The following is a 23,551-nucleotide window of genomic DNA, read 5'->3' as shown; positions in this document are numbered from 1 at the left end:
CACTGAATCTGCAGACAAATGCTCTGCTGTACCATCAGCGTTCTGACAGCAGAAACACGTATACAGCACACCACTTTTTCAGCTTCTTATCCAATATGGGCGGGTGATATAATAATGAGTATCGGGTCTTGAAATTTGTTTACCGTCGAAGATTTTTGCTTTAACATCATATCTGTCCCTTTAGCATCTGTGGACAAACTGGGCAGTTCGACACTTTAAATCAATGAGAGACATTATATTTTTGTTTGATTCTTGCAACAAACTTGAATAAGTACTTTAATTTTTCTGTTATGTAATTTTAGGATTTGCTAAAAAGGCATTCATGGCTGGTTATTTTGTAGAGCTTGACTGGCTGGCCAGCTGATATTGGCCTATCACAGCTGTAACGGTCTAAAATAACAGTCACGGCCATATTCAGTGATGCTGGTCACATCCACACACACACACACACAACCACATCACTGTGTTGAGAGGATGATAGACTGAGAATCAAACAACAGAATCAGCCAGAAGAAAATCAGGGATGCAGCCTTTGTCAGCCCAAAATCTCTGGAACAAACTACCTACAGATACCAGGGAAGCAAGCTCACTATTTTTAAAATACATTTTTAATTCTCTTAATTCGCTAGATATAACTCCTTTTGCAGGCCTGGGACTGTATTTTGCATTTTGCTTTTAAAAATGTTTCAAAATGCTGTATTTTATTTTATTTTATTTTATTATTCAGTTGGTATTTTCCATTTGATGCTTTCTATTTTCATCCTTATTTTTATCGTACTTTTACTAGTACTATCAAGTGGTTTTGTGATGATGCATTATATGCATTATTTTCTCATCTTTGTCTTTTGACTAGTTGGATTTTACATTATTTATGGCATTCTATCCCAATTTTTATGTTCATTCTGTGTCTTTTTTATGTGAAGCACTTGGTGCCAGTACTCCTCTGCTGTAAAGCACTTTGGGCTGCATTTCTTGTATGAAACATGCTGTACAAATAAAGTTTATCATTATTATTATTATTGTTTTTAAGAAGAAGCTAAAAAGAAGAGTCAGGGGAAGAAGACAGGGAGAAATACAAGACATTAGACAGGGTGAGAAAATGTGAGAGAAAACAGGAAGAGAGAAGAGCAGAGAAAAATAAATAATACAATTTTTTAATTTAAAACTTACAAAACATTGCTCTGTGTTGCTCTCAATTATAGTTCTGAGAAAGAAATAAAAAATAAAAAATAAAAAAACATGAAAATTGAAATTGGTGCACCTCTAGTTAGTTTAGGAAAACATTGTGATTTGGTTTAAGACACAAAACATGCAATGACTGTGTGAAATAACTAAAACAGTCAACACTGACACGGGAGGCAAACCCAAGTCTCCTGTTTGACCCACCCACCAACTGCGTCCTCCTCCATACACAGACTTTCCTACTCTTTATACTACGTTCACTCTTATTACTTTGAAAGTCATGAATGTCACGAAAAATATGGACAATCCATGTACACAAATCTATAATTATATTTCGTGACTGTCGTGATACTAGGCTGAAAACATGTCCTCTGATACCACACTGACTAAAGTATATTACTTTACCACCAACATTTCATGCACTCAAATAATGAGGAGACTTAAAATAACTGTGTGAAGACAGCGTCTGTCTTCGTATCGTCTCCACACCACGCAGCCAAATAATTGAATAGAAACATGTCGGAGGAAACAAAACGCTTTGAAAAGTTAAAGTAAAAACAGTAAAAGTCTCTTCATTTCATGTCTCTGCAGAGCTGCAGTCAGTGAGAGATCACACAAGGAGCTTTTAAATGCTTTATTTATTCAATTTAACTGAATAAACACACAGATCCCTGCACCACTGCTCTTTATTCAGCTTTGAAAATCAAGTCATTCTTATGGAGTTTGTTTAGGTTAGAAATATAATCTTTTTGGTTTTTCAAATGTTTTTCACAAGTAATCAGTTTGAAACCAAACAAAATATCTGACAGCCGTCCTCCGCGAAGTTTTAATGTAGGAGCATAGAAACTGCAGAACTGTACAGTACACGGACATTAACAGTTTGTGAAACAACTGTGTTTCACTCACTTCTGAAACTGAATCATTCTCATAAAGATTTAAGAATTTTCATTAGAGATACTGGATTTTTTAGGCTGATGCTGATGCCGATATTAGGGAGTAAAAATTTTGGTATTGACGTATCGTCTGATATTCTCAACTCATATATATGAAACATAAAATGACATCAGGGCACTGAAACAGTAAACTTTAATTGACATTTTAATAACTATAAATAAGTATACTGATATGATATATACTACATATAATGTTCATTATACTTTTCTACTAGTTAGTATAAAAATGCCGCCACTACTTATTTTCCTGTTTCTGAGGTCAGGTTAATTTTGAGAGTAAATACTTTGGTTCAGATTAGGATAAGATTTTTCTAACTGACTGTAAAAATAAAGTAAAATATGATATAAAAAACAACACAAAAAAGACTAAATAAATAAATAAATAAAAAGAGTACAAATTTCATACAACTTCAGTCTACATTCCACACATATAATGTGTAAGTAGGGAAGTTTGAGAGCTGAGCTTGTGGGTCATCGGTTCAATCCCCTGAACCGGGACAGATCCGAGTGGGAAAGTGAAAGGCAGCACTTTCTCGTCCCTCATTACCAACACCGAGGCACCCCTGAGCGAGGCCCTTAACCCCAGCTGCTCCAGTCGAGCCGTTTGGTGGCTGGTAGATCAGACTGTGGTCGTACCAGGAGCTTCCAGGTGTAAATGTGTAACTGAAACAAAAACAGTTTGTGTGCACTTCATATTCTTGATTTTAGCGGTTTCACTGCACTCTCAACAATGTCCCTTATCATTTCCAGACTCATTATATTGTCTACTCCAGGGGGACACATGTATTCACCTGTTATTAACATTTCGTATATTTCTGCTCATTTGTCACATCATATTTCTAACATTAAGTTGGCTACACTGAATGTTGGACAAGAAATTTAGTAAATATCTACAGTTACTACTTCTCTCAAAAGTTTTTGAATTATTTTACCAATGCATATGAAATGAATTAGTTGCTAGGGAAAGTAACTTTTGCATTACTTTTAAATTAATGCTTTATTCCACTTATTAGTGCACGTATAGCTATATTATTTTAGTGCAACGTTATTGTTTTAGTGATAACAGTCAAGTTTTTATCTATCATTGTACCAAATATCTCTGATAGAGGAGTTATTAATACTCAGAGGGCAGCAACAACTACGGTTCCTACGTGTGAGCTACACTTATTACCTTTGGATTTGGCAGAAGAAGAGCACAGATGGTGTTTGATACACAGTACATGTTAACAGTGGTAAAAACATAATTATATAACAATTTGTCACATTTGTCTCATTTTTCTCAGTGGACAAAAATTTTGTCATAGTTTTTTGTCATTTCAAATAACTTTTTATTTAGTTATCTTCTTGAATATAATAGCAATATCTATTGCCGATAGATACATCATCACTAGCAAAAAAATAAAAAGCTACAGTGAAAGCGTGCTCCCGCCATGGCTCACAAACAGCCTATCATATCCCCAGGTGCTATGACTGACGCGCAAATGGTCAATCATTTAAGATGTGTTTTTCAGTTGCACGTAAAAGAGAACACATCAGCTCGCCAGTGTGGCAGCTGTTTGTTGTATTTTGAAGTTGGACAACCATCACAAGCATGACTCTGGCAGGCTCAGACATTCTGACGGAGCTCGGAGTAGAACTGCTGCTCCTTCATGTTGACAGGAGCTGCTGAGGTGGAGGAGCTGGAAAGCACTGCTGAGGAGGACGTCTGCCGCCACCACAACCCAAGAAAATGGACGGATGGACAACTCTCAGAGTATCACCGTGTGTAAACTGCAGGAACAGCTGCCCAGCTTAGACAACCAACTTATTTGATCAATTTAGCTGCTTCCACCCTTTGGAGCACATGACATGTCATCAGTCATGACCTACACGATCAATAATTATTGATACCTACTATTGTGATAGACTCAGCTGTGTCAGCCAGGCCAAACAAAAAGTATAATGAAAATTATTAGCCAAGGAAATTAACACTGAGAGTAACTCCAATCTGCCTGCTCAGTGGAAGAGACACTTTGTGGTGCGCTGGGATTTGTAGAACGCTTTCTCTGACTGTGTGAAAATCTGATGTTTTCACATCACAGATAACGAAGAAAAGCATTAAAATGTGAGCTAAATAAATTAGACTCGTGTAAACTGATGGTCTATAACAAAACAAAACGATCAACAAAAGAGGGGAAAGCAAGGATAATCTAAATCTATGTGCTGTGCGACGTCATCAACACACTCACATGCTCGCTCCGGACAAAGACCTGCTCTACTCACACACGTGGCTCACCCAGACTTTGGACTAATGAGCAGGCAAGGTTAAGTCCAGGGCAACTAATGCAGACATTTGCATTCACACATACAACTCCTCTGGGTAGTGTCTCGATAAGTGCAGATTTCCAGTGCATGTGTGAAAGGGGTTTTAGGGAGTAATCTTCATCATATAACCAGGCTCTATACTATGTCTGTGTATTATTATACACTGCATCATATGTCATGCAATGTAATGTCAGTTATATCACAATATGAAACCAGTCTCTGTGTTTTCAGCGCTCGTTGCTTCCAGTGGGTTTTTGAAGAAATGCACTGTATGTTTAAACATGAGGAAAAGTGCCTGTGCCGTCACACCGCGGTGTTCTGCCTCATTTGCCTTTTGATAAATTCATCAGGCCTCGAATGTGTACAGCAGTAGGTGTTCCTTGAGTGCCTGCTTCACATTCATTAGCTGAATGAATCTGCAGGTGCATCATCTCCATCACACACACACACACACACACACACACTGTCATTTCTGCCAGCTCTGCACCAGCACGTTCTAGGTGCTTCAGATGGGAAATAATTAGTTATGAAGTATTTGCTCGCAGAGCTAACTTGAAGCATGAAATTTTAAGTTAATATATGTGTGGTTCTTCACCACATCGGAAACAGATTCTAGCTTATTAAAGATGGATGCACGGTGCTGCGGTCTCCACCTGCTGCGAGGGAATCACTGAGAGCGAAGAGCCATATTCCTCCCACAGACTTGCGGTGAAGAGTGTCATATCATCTGGTAATGAAAGCCTTTGCTTTTCCCAGCCTAAAGCAAACTTGAGTTTCCACTTAAAACAGGAAACATTCCCTTAAAAGAAGCCACACATCGGCCAAGGCCAAGACCAGGGTTCTGCTACCAGCGGAAATGTATTTTTGTTTTTTTGTTTACATTTAAATTATTTTTGCAGGACTAAAATTCTCACAATGTCAAATTGTTAAACTGCGTAGCCTACACACCAAATTAAAAAAAAAGTTTTAATAATTTGTTAACTTTAATGTGCATCATAAAGAGTCTAGTCTCAAGCAACAGTTGCAGCTTGAGAAAGTCTTTATTGGACAACAGTGGCTCTTTTGAAAGGCTGCAGACTCCTGGCCTGGGCCGTATGAAAAGAGGTGATGTGCTATGAAGCAGATTATTATGATTATTCAGTGCTTACTTAGTACTTTTATACATTTTAGATTATTAAAAGGTTGTAAACACTATCTAACATTAATGTTAACACAGCTTTCATACATCTATGTGGGCTCACTATTTGGCAAGATCCAGTTACTGTATACAACTACTTAATCTTGATGATGAATTACTAACATACTGGCAAAAAGGAGCCTTATTGTTCAGTACATAACCATTTATTAATGTCTTACTACCACTTAGAACAGACAAAATGGAGCCTTATTGTAAAGTGCAAAACTGTACATGCTTAATCTAGTACTTTGATATAATAATTTGATGCCAAATGAAACGCTGATATGCTGACGGTGTCTAAATGCTTGTAACTTATTAAAAAACACCTGATGAAGCTGACAGCTACAGATACTGCTGATGGAGAGGATGAAATAAGCTCAGTACGCAATAAGATCCGAGGCTTAACAGTACAGATGAATGTGGGGTCACTACTTCGCAGGCAACAGGTCATTACAGTCCTTTTTATCAAATGTGTTGCAACAGCTTATTAAAGATTTAATAAGCAGCTTATCACCTAATTAATATCCTAATTAGAACCAGTTTATATAACATCAATGAGAGTAGTCTTATTGTAAATTTGTACTGATTGTTCTTATCAGCAATATCAAATGGGATATAAAAATGACCCCCGTGTGGATAGATGTGTCCACGCTTAAGTCTAACATCGCTGATGATTAGTTGATTAGTGGTTCAACAGAAAATGAATCCTTAACTTTGATAATCAAATAATTATCTAAGGCATTTTTCAAGTAAGAATGCCATTTGCAGGTTCCAGCTTCTACAATATGAGGATTTATTGAATGTTCTTCTCTTACATCTCTTACTTTTTTGGACAAAACAAGCAATTTGAAGACATTATCATATATCTTTTTAAGATTTATAAACCAAGTGATTAATTGATCAATCTAAACAAACTCAATGTTGGCTTCATCATGACTAGTGAAGACACAATATGTAAACTGGACAACCTGAGTGTATTTCCCCTTTTTGGAGGCTGCCTCCAGCCCAGTGCCGAACTAAGGTAACTAACCTACATCCCTGACTCAAAGTAAAGCTCAGCTTTATTGTCACATATGCAGATATACAGAGTACAATGTACAGTGACATCACACAGCAAGACGCCAACTCAACCAACCAACCAACCTCACAATGTCACATCACTACTGGGTGATGTAATACATTACAAACTGGAATCCCTTCCACTTGTTCCTAAAAAAAAAGTTATCAAAATTTGTGCGTGGCTTTGATGTTAGTCAGAATATTATTGAACTTACTTTTATAAGGGACTAGTTAAAGGTGTGCTAACCTGCAATGTAACATACTAACATGGTCATTTTAGTTCTTCCAAACCCTATAAATCATGTTCATATAATATAATATTGTTTTCATATTTGCATGATGTGACAACATAATTCCTGCCTGGATTATGTTCACAGACAACCTTTCCTTGAAACAATACATTTATATAATGCACTGGTTTTGCATGGAGGTGGTTGATGTGGATGGAAAGACAGTCTGGGGTTCACATCCAGACTTTTGGTTGTAAGGAAGCATGATTTTGGGGAGGTTTAGTGTTTAGTTGTAGTGTTTAGGTTTCAGTGAAATATTAATAAATACATCTCATTTTGAATAATACTGCAGTCATTACGACTGGATAATGTATTGCAAGATTGCCTATTTTGACAACAAACAAAATGAAATACTTTGTCAGTGAACAATTTCAATATCAATGTTTTTGCAACTTGCCAGGTATGTTAATTTCCTCATTATGTTAATGGAAATCATATCTTGGTCTGCATTACATTTCCCTGAAAACATATCTGCTGTTGCAAATTAGTTGTATAAATGTTAAGTTCTAGGAGACAGGGCAGTTGTTTTAATTCAAAACAACTCTAGCTGGGTGGTTAAATCTGCCAGTAAAGCAAATGAAAAAAAAACTTCTAACCATTGATGGAACAGTGGACAGAACTAAATACACGGATCTGTGTATTTTTAAAGACTCACACTCTGCACGATCACTTTTCACACTTTCACTTGTACTGTTATAATTGCTGGAGAGCTCCCTGTGGTTACGATTATCATATGCTATATGCTGTAGTTGTTTTGTACTGCATTAATTAAAACTGGTTAAGTAACAAATAAGTCATTTCAATACTTCTATGAATAGCTCCTCTGTTGCCAATCATCTGGCCATTAGTGAAAAAGGTCACGTCAATACATTATCAATGAACTCCTGCTGAAAAATGACTGAATGCCGACAGCCACGTATTTGCCATATTCAGATTGAAAAGCCTGAGAGAGTGCAGATGGACTCATGAGAGGAAGCCACCTATAAAAGGCCACACAAACCAGCCATGACGCATCTCTGCTGCTCTCCCCGGCCTTTTGTTGCGGTAAACAAGAAGCCAGCTCTTTGACCTCCGGGGGCATGTTGTCATTTCATCTTATTGCACAGGATGTCAGAGCCGATCACTGCACACATCTGAAAACCACACGACTGTCAGAAATGAGTAATGGATCTTAGTTTAGCTCGGTTCCTCACCTTCATGTAAAGGTACAGGTTTGACGTAACCCTCGCCCTCGGAGGCTATAAACAAAAACAAAATGATGCCATGCCTCTGGTGTATTCATTTACTGTTGGGTATTACTTTTATATTTAACAATAGTTCTACATTCCACTGCAGAAAAATATTGTGTGACAGACTTTATACTGAGGACTAGGACTGCACAATTAATTGCAATATTATCAAAATCATAATATGTTCAAGTTTTTCCATTTTTTGAAAAAGTAAAATGTACTAGAAAGCAGCATTATAATTAAGTACTGTCATTTGTAATGATCATTCCCACTGATCATAATGCAGTTGCAATTAGAGTTAAAGTAATCGCAATATGACTTTTTGACCACATCCTGCAGCTTTGCTGTTACTGTTCTGTTCTTCTTAGTTGTACAGCTGGAGATGAAAAATAAAGGGTGCAGCTGGAGGGATTGGCTGTGGGGTCATTAAAAATTATTTATCCCCTTGTAGACGTTAATGATTAATGATTAATCGCCATTTAACTGATCGCAAAAGTGATAACAATGTATGTGCTATGTACCACTTTGAGCGCCTTGCTTGTCTAAAAATGGCAGTAATTGAGGCCCATTTGACAATGTTTTATTTGGTGGATCCATTTGTTGAATAGAGACAGACAGACAAGCAGTCATTGGGAACAAGTCTTTTTGTTTTATTATTCTGTTTGTTTTGATTGCTTGTACTTCACAAATTATTGTTTCACACAACTACTGTGCCACTAGAACTGTTTATATATATGTATATGTATATATATATATAAACATACATATATATCTATATATGAAGCCCAAAGACAACCATTATATATACATATATATGTAACCATGTAAACATATGTACGAAAAACTGCTTTTTATTATTATTCAATTGATCAATCATTTATTAATTTTTTAATTAACATGAATTTTAATTCAATTTAATTTTCAAATTTAATAAGACGTTAGAACCCTTGAGATGCATTATCTGGTTTTCAAGGGCATCCTCAGATCAAAAACAAGGCCAGGTGGATTTAAGATAAACGAGCAAAGACGTTTTGAAGTCATGAAAGGAAGAAAGCAATATGAGCGAAATAGTGAAATTATTCCAGTCTGATGGTGCTTTAAACTTAAAAGCACGTCTCTCAGTTTCTTTGAAGATTCTAGGCACAACAAAAAAAGAAGTTTGTTGAGTATGTCAGGGTGAATATGATGATCTAAATGGGACTAAAAGCTATTTAAAATATAAAGGAGAGTTAAAATAAAAAAAGAAGAAGAAGAAAAGAAACCAAAAGGAAACCAGTTAAAATGCCCCCCAGTGACGAGTATCACACATGAAACAGTGAGTGTGTTTTGGAGACACCTGAGGGCAAATCTACAAATATTATTACAAAGTATATTTAGTCTACGAAATATATGTAAAAAAAAAACCATTAATATTAATTTTACTTGCTTGTTTAGTCCAACCAGCAATATTCACTTTAGTTTAGAGACTAAAGAAAGCAGGAGCCTTCATTTGTGAAGCTGAGAAGAGTCAACTTTTGACATTTTTGCTGGAAAGATGACTTAAATGATGGATTGTTTATCAAAATTGTCCTCATCTCCACTGGTGTTAAACTTACTCAAGAATTGTACTTAAGCACAAATTCATGCTAGGTTTACTTTCCCAGTGTTTTAACATTTTATGCCACTTTATACTCTCAGAGGCAAATATTGTGATTTTTACGCCACTACATTTGTCTGACAGCAGAGAGTTTCAGACTTCTGATAAACTGAAGGACAAAGTGTTCTTTTATGGGTTCAGACATCCTCCTTGTTCTTAATTGAAATAAAATCTTTAAAAAACCTCCTTGAATATCTGGAAAATGCAAAGTCTGACACCAAGAAAAAACGACTTTTTAGAGATACGTGGTTCTTACAGGCCAGCGACGCTCCAAACAAATGAAAATTATGTAAGCTGCTCAGCACTACATAAAGTAGTTACAATGGCTACAACCTTAAAGACCAACAACAGTAAAACTAACAATTATTTTAATTGTTTTAAATCTGATGATTATTGTCTCAATTCATCGATTAGTTTTGCCCGTAAAATGTCAGAAAATTAGTGGATCACTGTTTCCCAAAGCCCAAGATGATGCCCTAAAGTTGGTTTTATCCACAAGATAGGTGGAATAAGATAAGATATAAGAAACCAGAAAATATTCACATTTGGGAAGCTGAAATCAATTAATCAATCAAGCCATTTATTTGATAGTCAATTAATAATTGATTAATCATTGCAGCTCTAAAACTATATCAACTGTAATATTGATTAGTGCGCATGTATATCAAATTATGACCAGTGAATTTCAAGTAGTATGTGAGTTACAGATAAAGCCTTCGAGATGCATCATCTTACTTTCAAAGGGGTCCTCAGGCACAAAACATGGGAGTTAACAAACATTAAATAAAAATTAAATAAATACATAAATAATAGAAATGATAATGAGTTAAATAACCCAACAACACAAAACAATCGACACAATAACATCAACAAGGACACGCACATAAGGGCTCTCCGATCATCCCCAACCATACCTAATTACATCTATTACAAGTGTCAGAAATGACATAAATAAGTCTACTTATAAGCTAAAAATGAGGGTAAATACAAACAAAAACAAGAACAGGTGGGTTTAACATAAACAAAAAAAAGAAATCTTTAAGTCATGAAATGAAGACATTGACCTGAATGAAACAGCAAATTATTTCAGTCTGATGGTGCTTTAAACTTAAAATTAGGTTATATTTAAAGTTAGTAGGATCTGAGGATCTGAGCTGTTTGTAAATGCACCACAAAGATACTAGGAGTTCAAATATCAAAGTTTCCGGTTGGTAAAGCATCCTGAGCACCGCAAAATAATGAGAAAAATAAGGAAATACAGGCAGGGGCAAATGAGCATATCATAGGTAACCTTTAAATGTAAAGTTAAAAAATGTTACAGTTGCCCCTGGTCTCCCCTACACATTTATGCATCAGCATTACTATTATTCCAGAATATGTGTTAGTAAATAATTAGGGCTGCAACTAACAATATTTTTTTTATAGCTGATTAATTAATTAATTTTCTTGACTAATCAATTAATAGTTGTTTTAGAGTGTCGGGAGATGTCGAAAAATGTCAATCAGTGTCTCCCAGAGTCACAGATGATGTCCTCAATGTCTTGTTTTACTCGCAACACAAATATATTTAGGTTATATTTAGTCTTAAAGGAGAAAAACACCAAAAAATATTCACAAGGATTTTGACTTTTTCTTTAAAATGTATTCAGATAATTAAATCAAATAAATCAAAATAGTTGATTAATGTTGCTGCTCTATAAATAATCATATAAAAGAGTAAAACACTGACAGAGACCTTTGTTTCCTGCACAATTACTAATTTACTGTTATACTTTAAGTACAACTTGCAGATTTGTACTTTTACTGAATGCAGGAATTGTACTTGTGGAGTATTTTTTTTTACAGTGTAATATTACTACATTTAATTAAGTAAAATTTCTGAATACTGCACATTATTGGATCCACTCAGGCGATTAAACACAAAGCTAAAACTGTGCAGGCTTAAAATTTAAAAATGACAACCATTGGGGAGAAGCAATCTGTCTTCAGTGGAAGCTGTCAGTGATGGTATTTTCACGTAGGAGGAGGACCAATAACAGCAGCCGTCTGTACAGTACAGCTGTGACCAGTCAGCACTTTCTCTTCTCCAACGCACATCAGCAAAACATGTCCAAACACCGACTCTTTAGCCTGTGTGTGTGTGTGTGTGTGTGTGTGTGTGTGAGAGAGAGAGAGAGAGAGAGAGAGAGAGAGAGCCAAATAACCAGAGGTGCAGCAAGTAACCCGAGGCTGCAGAGTGAGCACACACCGAGTCTGACTTGTGAGTGAAAAGAAATGAACCTGTTTGCTTGACCTTCACTGAGAAGAGTCCATTCTGCCCTAAAGAGAGGAACACGGGCGAGGACACACACCAACAACTTGTTCGTCTGCATCTCACTGACACAAAGGGAAAAAAAAAAACGGCTCTAAGTACTCTTGAAAGTAGACTTGAAATGACCAACAAACAGCGCGGCTGCATTTGAACAGTCACGATGCTTTCTGCACAGCATCTTTCACTTGACGAGCAGGGAGAGGAGAGGAGGAGAGGAGAGGAGGAGAGGAGGAGAGGAGCTTACAGGTGAGCGTGTAGGTGAAATACTCACGGTGAGTGGCGGCCGATGCTCCGCGTAAGACGCTCAGAGTGTAAAGGGTAACCATATGCAGCAGAAAAACCATCTTCCCAGCCGTGTTGTGATTATTATCCGTGTGTCCGCAGAAAGAGAGAGAGAGAGACAGGCGGGGGAAAAAAAAAACAATGAAAACAGAGGAGAGGTTCCTCCTCGCTCCTCCAGCACGGAGGGTTAGAAGGAGTCTAATGTGGAGGAGCAAACCGCTCCCACGACGACTCTCTCTCTCCCTCTCCCTCACTGAGAGGCACAGCCCACCTCCCTTTCTCCCTCTCTCTCTCCCTCTCCCTCCCTCCTCCCTCTCTCTCTCTCTCTCGCTTCAGTTTCAGTCTTTATTGGCAGAAGAAGCGTTGTGATGCTCGAGCTATAAAAATGAGGAACAATAGCAAAGATCTACAGAGAAAAAAAAACGTGTTCTGCAGCAGGAAATTCTACTTTATGTGCTTCTGTGATCTCAGACAACTTTATTGTAAAATAACCAGGGTTACAAATACAGTCATCAATTACCTGTTAGAAAATGTAGTCAGTAACCTAATGCAAGTATTAAAATATTAAAGTACTTGAATTGAAATTGTTAAGCCTAATACAATGTGTTATGTTCAAAATATTCCTTCCTTTATTGTGTGTGAATGTATGTTTAGTTTAGCGGTAATTAGCCACTTTCATATGTACTTTTTTGTTCACACTCAAACTTAAAGCAAAGGACACTTTTTCTGTTTTTTTCCCCATAAACCATTGCGGTCACCAGCAACATATTTGTCAGTAGAAGCATTGACAGGTTAGCGAGCTAACTGGATTTCTGTGTAACTAATGTTAGCGAATGATCGGTGTAGTTAGAGTTTGCAGTTGTTCTGTATGGAAAGGTGAAGTCATGCCCCATCCGGTGGATCTCCATGACACCTTACTTTGGAAAAAATATGTATTGTAGCCACCAGCGAGAGACAAAAGATGTTTTGATCCTGTTTGAATTGTGCCATGAATCACACACACGATGTTTGTGAGTAAAAGATCGTTTTACAAGTGTCATCTGTCTTAAAGTTAAAGTAGGCTATAAGACTGTGCAGACACGTAATTGGAAAGACTACACACCCAAAAGTCCCACAAGTGACGTTATGACTTTCTCCCTCCCAAAGCTAACGTTAGCCACTGAAGCTACGATACGTGTGTGTTTTTGTACCCGGATGAAGTCACACAAGCAACAGGTCTCAGTTCTTTAAAACACTTAAAACAGGGCTATTCAACTTCAATACCAAGTGGGCCGAATAGGAAAATCACTGGGGGTTCGTGGGCCACACAGAGTATTTCCGCGAGCCCTGAGTGCAAGTGCAGAGCGAGCGTGGCAGCCAATTACAGCACACCCCTGCCCAGCATATAGGTGCATGGTGTGATGTAACATTGATGTAGCGCTATCCAAGTCAGATCAGAACCGTTGACCCTGAACGGCTCGGGTAAGCTCAGAGATGTAGGCTATCTTAATTTTATTTTATCACATGTATGACACACATGTAATCGTGATCTACCAGCAGTCTTGCGGGCCATAGAAAAATTCAAAAGGGCTGTATCCGGCCCGGGGGCCGCTAGTTGAATAGGCCTGACTTAAAATAAGAAAGCACTGCAAGAGACAGCAATGTTGGTGTTGATGACATATATTGTGCAAGACAAGAGATGTAGTTAAAACAAGCAGTTTTTTCTGAAGTACACTATGACAAACACCGCAAACTGCAACAGTCTTGACTTCTTTTAAATTGATAAATATTATATGTGTAATTCATGGCACAATTCAAACAGGAACAAAAATTATTTGTCTCTCTCCACTGACTACTAAGTAAGGTTCCATAGGGCACATCGCAAGGGGCGTGACTTCGCCTCTGTTATTCATATTTAAATGTACTTTAACTTATTTACACTTCACACTCAAACTTAAAGCAGATGCACAGAAACTTACTTTGTTTGTAGCCACAAACTCGCATTTTTCAGTTGCAGTATTGACAGGTTAGCTTTAAGGTTGGTCCATATAGCTAATTTTAGTGGTTGGTCAGTGTTCCTAACATTTCCAGTTGATCTGTATTAAATAATGCATGAGATACTGTTAATTCTTGTGCATTGCTGATAATTTTTTAAGTACTTCATAGATGAATTCTAAACCTTTTTATATATCATCTTTATATGTATCATAATATAAGTCATCATAATAAACCCTTATCATAAAGTGTAAGCTTGGAGTGTTCTGGTGGTTTGGATATGGCTTTTGTATCGGAGGGAATTAATCATTATGAAACACCTAAATGGAGCAATGTTTTTTTTGTCTTGCCATGTTTTGTGCAAAGAGCAGAAAAATCTACAGATCTTCCTGTCCAATATTCAAATTAGTTGTCAGAATTGTGTACAGAGCTGCCAACGTGGCACAAGGTTTAGAGCATAATATATGTATGAACGAGACTACGAGTCTGCAGCTGACCCAGGGCCCACACTCACCAAGGGACCCTATTAAGGAGCCCATAAGATCACACCCTAGGCTACTTTCTTTATTTTTTTTCTAACCGCAGATTTAAATATTACTGTTTTTTTTTGTTTTTGTTTGTTTTTTACTGATTTAAAACACTCTCCACTTTATTATATGTAAGCTACAGACTACTAGCTTGAATACTCTTAGCGACCAGGTAGTTTGCAATTTTAAGCATGTGGGTTGTTAGCTCGGAGTTTGTGGTTGTTGTTTCCTGTATAGCAGCAGGGATTTTGAAAATGGTCAAATGCATTCAGTAGTAGGGCAGGTGAATGCCGCCTGAAATAGGTGGCCAATGGTAGACTTATTTCAACAGTCAACATATGGTGAGTGTGAATAAGTGCTGTCTGTGTTTAATGGATTTTGTGGCCTTTTTAAGTTGTTTTTAAGATGCTGTCTGAAATTCACAAATGCATAATGGGGCTGTACGCCGTTCTGGAGAAAAATAGACCTCATTCTGAGTGTACAAAGTGCAGTATATGTAATTGGCATGTGCACAATCTGGATGAGAAATGTGGAAAGTCAATGGCAATTAGACCCTATCATGACTTTATCATGAATGAGGGGGTAGTGAAGCTGCAATTAGGAAAACCTTGGTGGAGTCTAGGCACTGGTGGTGGTGAGGGGACGGCTGAAGACCAGGATGTGATGAGGACTGGACTCCTGATGAGCTCTGGGCCCTGGATATGAAGAACTGGAAGTGAATGGGGTGGAGGAGGGTCGCATCGATTCTGCTCTGAACTGACAGCTGACAACAGCAGGGAGGAGAACAGGTTTTAAAGTTCGTCAGCAATGACGTGATGTAGCTGAGACAGCAGCTACCTCTGGTTGGTTAACTGGAAAGTGGGTATCCATAATCAGCTGATTGAGAATAAGCAGGAAGGAGAGCGAGTGGTGAATGAATGAATGAATGAATGATACATTTGATACTTGAGTCTCATTCAGTTGTCAAATACAGATGTTTAAGCATTGATATTTGATGACCTGTGAATAATCAACTATCTTCTCCAGAATCACAAACAGCACCTTTAATTTCAAATTGTTTGAGTTTGTCATAAATGACTTAAGTTATAAGGATACATTTGATGTAAATCTGTGTCCCGTTTTGAATTGGTGCTGGCAGTATTTTTTTTAAAATTGTTTTACAGTGCTACAGACTAGAAGAGCTAAGCTACTGCAAAAATAGAAAGGAAACACAAATCTGGTGCACAGGCAGGCAGAGAAGCTGTTTGAAGCCTTGACATATTTTATTTCCTTTTTTTTTCTAATTTCTAGCTTTAAACTAATTCACTACATTTTCAAGTAGGTTTACAGTTTTTTTTTTATTATCTGACATCTGTGGTGAATGCGGTGTTGTCAGACCATACGACTATCTTAAAAATATGAATGTGGACACGGCTTTCTAAACACTTCATCCTGGATCAGACTGGTCTTGGGATGACATTGTCAGCCCTAGAGCCATGCCTCTAGCTTGGGTAAAAAAAAGCACATGGTTATTACCTTACAACTCTACATACACCATACATTTACACTACTATATATGATAGTTTAGTACAACAAAAGAGCAACAAATCATTTAAATAGAATAAATAATATGTATGATCTCACTTACCAATTAAATGTGATAATAGCGAGAACATAGAAGAACACAGACGATAAAAACATTTTGAAGGAGCTCATTACAGTTTTATGTGTTGTTCTGCTGGTTTTCCCTGTGGCTATTTTGCTGCACGGTCAGTTTTTACCCAAGTAAGTATACTGAATTTTCTTTTGGTCTGTGAAAGTGTCATATTCATGGAGTAAAAACTTGATTCTTATGTCTTTATACAGACTGCAGTGCATCAGGAAGTCTTGCTCTGTCCCTGCATCTTGTTTTTGGCAGAAGCCGCTCTGTTTTCTGTAGGTTGCCAAGTTTTTCTGTGACAACCAGTCTCAATGGCCAACTTGTGGTCACTTGCGTGGTCACTCAGTCCCACTTGATTAATGTCTTTCTCAGTTTCTGCTCACATTGCCCAGATAGTCTGTCACTCTGTATTGTCTGCTCAGCGGTAAATACCATTAAGGTTCACTTTGAGTTTTTGTTGTAGATCTCTGGGGGCCTGTGCACTTGTGTTTTTCTGCAGGCCATCTGCTGGAAGAAGGCTGAGCCTCATGACCAGCTGGTTGAGGGAACTTCTCTCCATCTTCGTCCTCGGTCACATGCAGCTTGGTAATGGTACAATGTCCACTGCTGTGAGCACCACACTTGACTACTGCGTATAAAAATTTTGGTTTGATTATTGATTTCATCACATTGATCATTATTTTGCTTCAACCTGAAGTTGGTGTTGTGTGAAATCATGATGGGAAGCAGTCTCTTCAAAGCTTATGATAATCTGCCAAAAATAAGATGCAGTTCCACAGACTACCTGTTTAGTCTTCTCAAAAGGATTAGCCTGCTAGTGTTGAGGACAGAAAACCGAAGTGCATGAGAAAGCACCTGTTGTTGAAGCCTCGCTCGTCCTCTGGATAATGTCCAGTCACTGAGTGGGCCTTTGATGAGGGAAAAACAGCAACGCAGTCCGTTTTAATACTTTGTGTTCATGCATTGAATATACACATGCCAATTAGATGGTAATCTGGAAGAGAAATAAAAAAATAAATAAAATCTTCTACAACAGTCATCAGCTACTGGTGATCATTTTGACCCAGACAGTCATGATCACTGTAAGCTGTTTCCACTGTATTTTTTTCACTTTGGCAAAAGTTTTCTTTAACTTTGAACTTAGTAAACTAAGCAATAAAATGAGCTTGGAGTAGCAGAGTTTATGTAACACGTAGTTTCATAATTTTAATTGAAACTGTTTTTGTATTTTCATACTTTCATCTTATCATGCCACAAATAGGTCACCATAATTGAGTGCAGTATTGCTGAAGCATGTAGGTTCAAGTAATATTCAGGGTGTTAAAATAAAATAATATACTGTCAGACACACCATGTACACAACATACACTTTGTATAACTATATACCACTATAAAGAAGTAAAAACACATTTCCGAAGATAAATCTATAGAATGAATATATATATATAATAAGATGAATATTAAGATGGTTTTCATGAGGTGAAAGTCAGAGAACAAGGAAAAAATTTAACTAAAAAAGGAGAGGGGAAGATTGTGAAGAAGCTCAGCACAGTCTTATGTGTTGTTCTACTGGTTTTCCCTCAGGCTCTGACACATATTGCTGCTTCCCTGGCAATGTCAGTTTATTCCCCAAGTAAATGTTGAATTTTGTTTTGGTCTGGGAGTGTGTCGAATATTTTCTGGCATTTCCTGAAACTACAGCACTGTACTACATAGCAAATAATAATGACAGAAAAAAAAATTCATTGTAAACATATTGTAAAAAAAGATATTATAAAATGTGATATTTGACTGTTTTTAATAATAATAATGGTAAGAAATAGAATGAGAGTTTGTAGATCTTAGTACCATAGTTGCATACTGCTCCCTCTCCATATTGAAAATAAATGTTCTCGCTCTGATGTGTTATCTTAGAATATCTATAGAATTAATACGTAAAAAAAACAAACAAAAAAAAAACATGACCGTGCCTGTGTTCGACTAAAGTACCACGTATTTTAAGTGTAGCCGATGTCTTCATGTAATATATTTCACCAATCTTGTCTCTCTGTATTTTGTAAGGGATAATAAAAAATTAAAGGGTTCTGGCCTCCCTGTTTTGCATTAATTCCTCATAATGGACACCTCGAAGGGCATTATCCTGCTTTTATTATAATATGGCCCGATGAAATGATCAGATTGCAAGAGGTGCGGTGTTTGATAAAGGCATGAAATGTGTCAAAATAATGTTTTGAATTAAATATTGTTGTGCTCACATATCATATTTTCCAGACTTAAGAAAAGATCTTTGTCTGGTACAGATCCCTGCGAAAATCACTTTAATATGTTTTTCTGTGAAAATGAGAATAATGTAAATTATGTAAAATTATTGCAAGTCATATCACAACAGCAACACTAAATGGAATAGGATCTGGATTAGTATCAGTGGTTAATATCAAACTGTTTACCCTACTGTTTCATATCAGTATGACACAAAAAAACATCTATGTACAGTGTGTACTTTATTAATGTTCATAATGAAAGCAGGGGATTGTTAATTGTAATGGAGTATTTTTATATTGTAGTATTTTTACTTTTGATTAAACCTGTTTTAATTGATTATTGGTGCAACTCTGGAGTTGCTCAAAAGGTCCTTACCACAAGAACTGTCATATTTTCACCTTACAACGTGAGCGTGAGCGCACAATTCCTTATTTACACATCAAGAAGACACAGAGCAGCATTAGCATTCATTTGCATGTTTGTGTCCACCTGGTGAATGGAAGTCCAATTGTTTTAGGTCTGTTTTGATCTCCTCCAGCTCCTGAGGGAAATATCTGGCAGTTTGGCAGCTAAAGGCTCCACAAGGGCAGGTAGCAAAGACTGTTTTTTTTTCTTTTTAGCTTTAAAAAAAAAAACAGCTGCCTGCTGTGGCTAAAAATGTTGCTGATGAGCGGTGAGACTGAACCAAAACAGTCAGTGTGTGGGCTCTGAAAGCAATACAATGTGCTAAAAGATGCTGAATTGTCGCAGAAAAAAACAACGCAGAGCTGAGGTGAACTACATAGTCGAGTAATAATTCTCTAGGGATATAACAGAACCTTTTCACATTATGTGTAGTCATTTGATCAATAGTTAGTATGATAAAATAGCTTAAAGCAGCTTAAAATAAAGAATGTCCACTCACACATTATGTTAATGGATCTTTTCTTTCTCTCTTTCGCTTTTTTCTTGAATGTAGTTTTCTTTCCTTGCATTGTTTTTGACCCTGTAATTGGAATTAGGAAAGGCAGGGGCAGGTCATCTAACGAGTCGATGGAACAGGGAAGCTGCAGAATGTTCCCCTGCATTTATGCATCTTGTTCTGAACATGCAGCTCTCCCTCTTTCCTAGGAATACTGTGAATTTGTATTTATTGTGCAGTATGTATGCCTGTCTGTCTGTCTGTCTGTCTGTCTGTCAGTTGCTCACACTGTGACTTGAGCCTTGGTGCCATGCTGCGGATAACAAATTCCAGCTGACTCCATCATGCCATGTTCTGTTGCTCCAACCGTTCTACACCACTATTGATCTACCGCTGAGTGGATGTAGTTTGGTGGAAAGAAAGTAGTTTCTACATGAAACTGCTCACAGCAGTGGCTGTGGATTATTGCAAGTAACTGGGTCATGATTTCTGGAAACAGACATCGCTGTTGAGTTTTTCATTTTTTGTATCTATTATTATTATTATTATTATTATTATTATTATTATTATTATTATTATTATTATTATTATAACTATTATTATTATTATTATTATTATTATTATTATTATTTGTAGTAGTAGCAGCAGTAGTATTATTAGTAGTAGTGGTAGTAGTAGTAGTAGTACTGTATTATTTGGAAAAAGTCAGCTCCATCATCTCTTCATAGTTAAAAAAAAAACTTGCATCTACATAAACCAATCACTCATTTAAATCACTGAGATTATTCCCTTCAACTAAAGTATATATCTTTACTGTAAATGTAACTTTACAGTATTTATTTCCAATGCAAAACAGAATCTTTTGATTTATATTCAGTTTCTGATTTTTCAATATCCCCCTGTTAAATGGGAAGTGGTGGTGGGCTTCAGACGGTTGGTAAACTTAGTTTAGATAAAAATAAAAAGAGACAGAAAGAGAGAGCGATGAAGTACAGTGTGGGGTTGTGGAATTATATATTCATAATCAATTATATGCCAATATTAAATCATTTTAACGCTTCATAGGCACAAATGCATTGCCAATGAGTTTTAGATTAGAAACTAAAATACTGGCCCGATTTAATGTGACTTCCGGTATAAAATACTTCTGGTCCTCTATCTGAACACAGACAGAGACAGATAATTTTTTGGCTGAACAGACACAGACACAAATAATGACATCTCTATGCACATCTTATCTCTATGGCTGGTATCTCCAAAAGTCTGCAACTTATGCCAAAACAATCTAGATGGAGAATTAATGTATTTATGTTTTTTTGATTTTGGAGTGAACTGTCCCTTTAATGAATTTATTGAGTGATGGGGGGAGCACTGTGTGGAATGGAAGTGTGTCAAAGCGTGCAGAAAATAGTTCAAATAGTTGTGATACACACACTGAAAAAATTTCACCATGTTTTATATTTGATTCTTATTTTTATTGTGGTTTATTGTGAAACTAATTATTGTTTCATCCCTTCTTAGCAACATGTATGCTGGGGGCATAATGTTATATATATATATATATATGAAGTATAGAGCCATTATGGGCCCAGACACCTGCCTAACTTGCCTGATGGCTAGTTTTGCTCTTGAACTCAGGAAGAGATTTTCATCACAAGCGTGAGAAGTGTAATTATAACTTACTTTCACCTGTTTTCTGGTTAGCTGGACACTGATTGTGAAGGGGAACACTTCCCTCAAGGACGCCATCAACAGCAGCGCTCGGGCCTAAATGTGAGAGTTCTTTGCATCTGAAAACTCTCGCTCATCCATCATCTGTAAGAGTGAAACTCTCTGCAGTGTCTGTGTTTCCCAAATTAAATTCTCCACAGTGGCTGCATCAGAGGACGATTCACTCAGTAGTTTTGTGCCAGATAGAGGCTCCTGACAAAGCTGCAATCACAAAGGTGTCACAGATTCAGGTGATCTGTGAGCCCCAAAAAAGGGAAGCCTATACTTTGCTCCCCCAGATAGCCTTAGCAGTGCCATTTCACAGCTGCCAAGTGGACAAAAGCCGTGAGATTGCAGCGTCAGAAGTGGAATTAGACTCAGTTTGAATGTCCCTAATGTTTTCTTGTATCTTTATGTGGGCTTTGTGTCTATGTAATGCAAACATGATTCTCATATTCCAAATAGCCTACAGCTGTAGACGCTGGAATAGTAAATGTTCCCCTCCTGTGTTGAGCTCCAGAGAGTCATGAAAGGATCAAAAGAGCATGTCGCTGCAAGGAGCTGAACACGAGCAACGCTACAATAGGAAACGGAAATGGCCAACTGGCATGGTCAGCCACTTCATTTTAATTGCATGGATTATGGCGCTCGTTTCCAAAGCTAATGTTTCTTGCTTCATTGCCTTCACTTCCCTCCCTGCTTTATTGCTCTCTCATAGCTTTTCTTTCCACTGAAAAGCCAATTAAGTCTCTTCATGCTTTCTTTTGAGTTGCATAGATTTTTTTTGTTCCCCCCCAAGAAGGATGTCCCACATGGGACATATGGAGATGGTTGTAATTGCTTACTAGAATCCTCTGACAAGAGGCCTGAACAATCTCACTTTCCCACAAAACCTATATAAAATAATTACACAAAAAAGTTATTTTAAATCTCATACAGTAGCTATCAATTTGTCACATCCATCACATGGTTTCCTGGAGTTATTCCCTTGCTCAGATCCTTGATTTTTTTTTTCTGGTGGAGACAATATCAATTGCCAAAGCAGGGACAGCAGAAAATAGCCTCCAACAGTGTTAAAAAACCAAACCAAATTGAGACATGCAAACTTTAGAAAATAAATAAATAAATAAAATAATCAAACACACAGAGACAAAAAATGCAATTCAGTATGTAACATAATTAAACAAAAAAAGCACAAGACAGTGGATTGAAAAACCATAACAGAGCCAGTCTCTAAGAGGATAACATCCCATTTTCAATGTAATCCGCCACTGATCAGTTCAGCGTGCATTAGATCAGCAGTTCCAAATGTTAAATCAAAGCAATGTCAACACCTTGTTACAGTCTTATTTCTAAAATGGTTTAATTTGAATATTGTTAGAACAGAGAGGGCTACATCTACTATCCAATTATTTCAAAAGAAAAAAGCAAAGATTGGAGAAAAGGAGGCTATTTTCTATATTTGTTCTTCCCTATCCTTTTAATCATGTCACGTCTCCTCAGCCCCTCGCAGCCCCTTGAGGGGGGTCTTGATCTCCAGGCTGAGGACAACTGCAGTCAATGCCAGGGCAACAATACATAAAAAAATAATAATAATACAAAATAAAAAATAAAAAATCTTTAACAGGCATTCTCCAACCACATCAGGTTTTTATTCAAGGTCTATAGTCAGGAATTATTGCCAGTAACAAAATGTTGATAATATGATAATCTCTCTTAAAACTATTAAGCAACAATTATGTAAGAAGCAACAGTATTTGCAGCTATACTTAGATTAAATGCACAATAACAACAAGTAAGTTCTGCTGCTAGGGGGTTCTCATATTAAAACAATAACAAAAAAATGTAGTTTTACAATGTGAAATAACATTAGATCATGGGACTTGTTGTCCTCATTGTCAAGCAACCACTATTACTGATGAAAATCTGTCTGATGACTCATCTTGTACACAGATGAGGTCATATTAAAGTTTTATTCAGTTTACTTTTAGTCGACTTCCTTCCTCGCACTTATGTTTTGTCCAACCAACAGTCTAAAACCACTAAACTATTGAACATAAGATTATCTAAAACAGATAAAAGCAGCAAATTTGTAGAATGGAAAATATATGTGGG

General features: G+C 36.9%; 1 protein-coding gene across 1 annotated transcript in view; it reads right to left on the bottom strand.

The window, feature by feature from the left end:
* Positions 1-12,604, bottom strand: part of LOC146322850 (contactin-associated protein-like 5) — a 128,987-nt gene extending 116,383 nt beyond the window's left edge. Inside the window, exon 1 of the mRNA XM_084724959.1 lies at positions 12,413-12,604. Coding sequence (XP_084581085.1) covers positions 12,413-12,485 — 73 coding nt within the window. The 5' untranslated portion in view covers positions 12,486-12,604. The remainder of the gene's footprint in view (positions 1-12,412) is intronic.
* Positions 12,605-23,551: the final 10,947 nt, after the last annotated feature.

The sequence above is a fragment of the Lutjanus erythropterus genome, chromosome 8, assembly GCF_056507025.1.
Source record: "Lutjanus erythropterus isolate fLutEry1 chromosome 8, fLutEry1.hap2, whole genome shotgun sequence".
Taxonomy (NCBI): Eukaryota; Metazoa; Chordata; class Actinopteri; order Lutjaniformes; family Lutjanidae; genus Lutjanus; species Lutjanus erythropterus.
The sequence above is the reverse complement of the archived record's forward strand: the minus strand, read 5'-3'. Positions and strand labels throughout refer to the sequence as shown.